The sequence below is a fragment of the Castanea sativa genome, chromosome 6 (assembly GCF_040712315.1).
Source record: "Castanea sativa cultivar Marrone di Chiusa Pesio chromosome 6, ASM4071231v1".
NCBI lineage: Eukaryota > Viridiplantae > Streptophyta > Magnoliopsida > Fagales > Fagaceae > Castanea > Castanea sativa.
This window is the reverse complement of record NC_134018.1, coordinates 26,013,335-26,016,540: the sequence shown is the minus strand read 5'-3', so window position 1 is coordinate 26,016,540 and position 3,206 is coordinate 26,013,335. Positions and strand designations below refer to the sequence as shown.

General features: G+C 39.4%; 1 protein-coding gene across 1 annotated transcript; it reads right to left on the bottom strand.

The window, feature by feature from the left end:
- Positions 1-790: 790 nt before the first annotated feature.
- Positions 791-1,240, bottom strand: LOC142639709 (uncharacterized). Its single transcript, XM_075813852.1, has one exon. The coding sequence runs from the start codon at positions 1,238-1,240 to the stop codon at positions 791-793; it is 450 nt and encodes a 149-aa protein (XP_075669967.1).
- Positions 1,241-3,206: the final 1,966 nt, after the last annotated feature.

The following is a 3,206-nucleotide window of genomic DNA, read 5'->3' as shown; positions in this document are numbered from 1 at the left end:
CAGTTTTGATCCGTTTCCCATCCTTGGTTTCATCAGGTTCAGTTGCAAGTCCACAGTTTGCATGCTCTCTCTTTTGGCCCACTGTTGCTTTTGGTTTCCCTTGAATATCAGATTTGTCATAGTTTTGTTGGCGTACAATTCTAGTCCACTTAGGTTGGTTGGTGTAGTTAGGACTCATGCTAGTCACGTGGGGACTCTTATGAGAATTATGGTCAAACTCTACCTCCAAAGCCAAGTCAACTTGCCCATGCACGTCCTTCCTTTCGACCTGGACTTGTGCTAAATTCATGGGATTGTATTCCTCATAATCACCGGTTACCTTATTTGTGTATTCAATATCAGATTTTTGAAACTGATCCACGCCCATTAACTGCATTTCCGTTGCCCTCTTTACTCCATCCTTTCCGTTTTTGTCGCGGTTTAATTTTGGTACCGCAGTCTCTGCTGGGGTTGCCAAGTTTGTAACCGTTGTTGTAGTTGGCTTGCTAGGGTTTTCTTCTTGGAGTGAAGCCCTAGACTGTGTGCCGCCGCCGCCCTGTGAGGGTTCCTCCATACGCCGTCGGCCACCTGCTTTCAACCACTCCCCGTATGGGGTCTCGGTGTTAGCTACGGTGTTGGCACTTGGTCGTCTGTGAGTGCACGCTTTCATTTCATGTCCCAAACGTCCACAGGAGTAGCTTAATCCCACAATTCTCTCATATTTGAATCCTACCCACGTCCTATCTCCTTCTGGACTGACCACCGGGGCTCCCCGACGCAACGGTTTATCCAGTGGTAGATCCACCCTTACTTAAAGGAAGCGCGATTGGTCTGAGGTAAATGCTTTGACATCCACATCCAAGACGTCCCCAAACCCCTTCCTTAACACCTTACCTACCTCCGTGTTCATCAGGTCGAAAGGCAAACCCCATACTTGAACCCACAGATGAATCCTGGGGAAAGAAACGTTCATTGCAGTCATTCCCTTCTCCCATCTCCTAAGAACAAGTAAGTGGTTGTCAAAACACCAAGGGCCATTCTCAATAACCCACTTCAGGTCATTGCCCACTCGCCATACTGTTCTAAGCAAGTTCTTTGCCGCTCTAAGATTGACTGGTTTATCACTCAAAAATCGTCCTAGAAGGCTAAGAGAGCACTCTTCCAGGGTTTCTTTGTGATGGTGCACTTGTATCTTGATATCAAGTTCCTCCTCTTCTGTTAAGGAGATCCTTTGTAGTCTTTCTAGGAATTCGGAATCCATGTCCACCTCCACCAAGAGGGCAGTGTGGTAAGAAGGGCTCACCTATGTTTTTATTTTTTTTCAAATTAGTTATCCAATAAGGCATTTGTAATTTTGTTTTATGTTTTAGGATGTTAATATTGTATAGAAATGAAACTTATGTATTTGTTTTACTTATCTTTTGTGCTATTTAGTTTAGGTTAGTAATGTTGGGATTTGTATAATTTTAAAATTATTGAACTAGTATTAATTTGTTTAACTGAGCTTATTCTTGACATGAGTGGTGAATTTAAAGTAATGCATTTTACAACAATTAATTTGCTACATGACTTTCCAAATGACAAGTACATTTTGTTTTCTTGAAAAAGAAATTCATGTGAAAAATATGGGTCAATTTGACCCGAGCCTACTCGAAACCTGATTGACCTGACCCGTTTCTTACTCACTTAAAATGCCTTTCTAACCCAAACCTGTTTTTGACCAGCAACCCGACTAGAACCCAACCCAACCTTACCCGTTTGCCATGTCTTATCCTTCTCAATTCTCATGGGGAGAGTTGAAATTGTAAGTACCGCAATTGAAAAAAAAAAAGCCCTATTATTATCCCTTTCCTATGGTTTTATTATTCAAATTTTTGCAAAGAGTCTTGTAATTAAATTGATTTTTTTTTTGTTCAGCAAAAAAAAAAAAAAAAAAAATCTAATCATTTTTTTGTGTTTTCAACAAAGATGTTTACTATCCAAATTCTTCTCTCCCATTATAACTATCAAATTATCTCAATAAAGTATTTCAAAAATTTTCAAAATCAATCAAAATAGTGAGACACTTACACAACTTTATCGAGATATTTCTATAACTCAACACTTTTACATTGATTTATTTTATTAATTTATTTTGAGACATCTATTTATATTTTTATATTTTATGTATTTAGATTAGTCTCTTGATTTTTTTTTTTTTTTGAGAAAGATTAGTCTCTTGATTTGATTATTATCTACTACAAATTGATTATTATTATTTTAATGATATGAGATATATATTTTTACTTAATTGAGATTATGAAAAAAAACAATTGAAATTTACATCTATTAGCTTGTGTGTGGCAAATATATTAGCTAGTGACTCCAATATTCATAAATCCCAAAGATGGTCCTCCTTTGCCCGGTTTTGACCCATCTAAGAAATGTGAGCACCATTTTGGGGCTGAAGGGCACACTTTGGAAGAATGCATACATTTGAGACATTGAATCCAATATCTCATCGACAACAAGCATATATAGTTCGACAACACGGTCGGGCCAAATGTTATCACCAACCTTTTGCCTCCTTCTCAGGAAGGGAATGTGAATGCTATTTCCACAATGGAAGAAAGGATTCCAAATTTCTCATCCCCTTCATTCCCTTGGAAAGCCATGCTGCGGGCCCTAGCCCAAGAAAGTCACATTGTTCTAAGGACATAGGAGCTCCAAGATTCAACTGAAAATCTACTCATTTTGTGACAGTGGTGATAGGCAAGCCCTATTTGATTGTAGAGTGCTCAAGGCACAAGTTGAGAGTTTAGCCGACTGTGACATTATCTGGATTGAAAGAGAAGCCGTATAGAGGAAGGATTGCATGGCAGTCAGCCTATGCCCTCTAGGTACCAAAGCGGAAACTAGCCACAATGCTATGACAATAGGATCAAGAGAAGATTGGGACGAATACTTGCAAGAGCCCCTTTGTAAGATACCTCTAGAGATGAGGATGCTAGCTCTTCCAACTTCAGTCGTTTTGGAAGAGATCATAGAATCACTTGTGGATTCAAGGGTGCTAGCTCCAAAGAAAGGACAAACTGTACCAGCCATTGAAGGTTTCACTCCTTTGGTCTTAGCATTGCCTTCAGTCATAGAGCCACCTATAGGATTTGTCCAAAAAGGAACCCTATTGTCCTTGCCATTCAAGGTTTCGATCCTCTAGTTCTGCTGAAGCCTATCCAAGGAATCTCTTG

Coding starts and splice junctions, on each gene's coding strand:
- LOC142639709 (XM_075813852.1), bottom strand. CDS start 1,240: ATGGATTCCGAATTCCTAGAAAGACTACAAAGGATCTCCTTAACAGAA.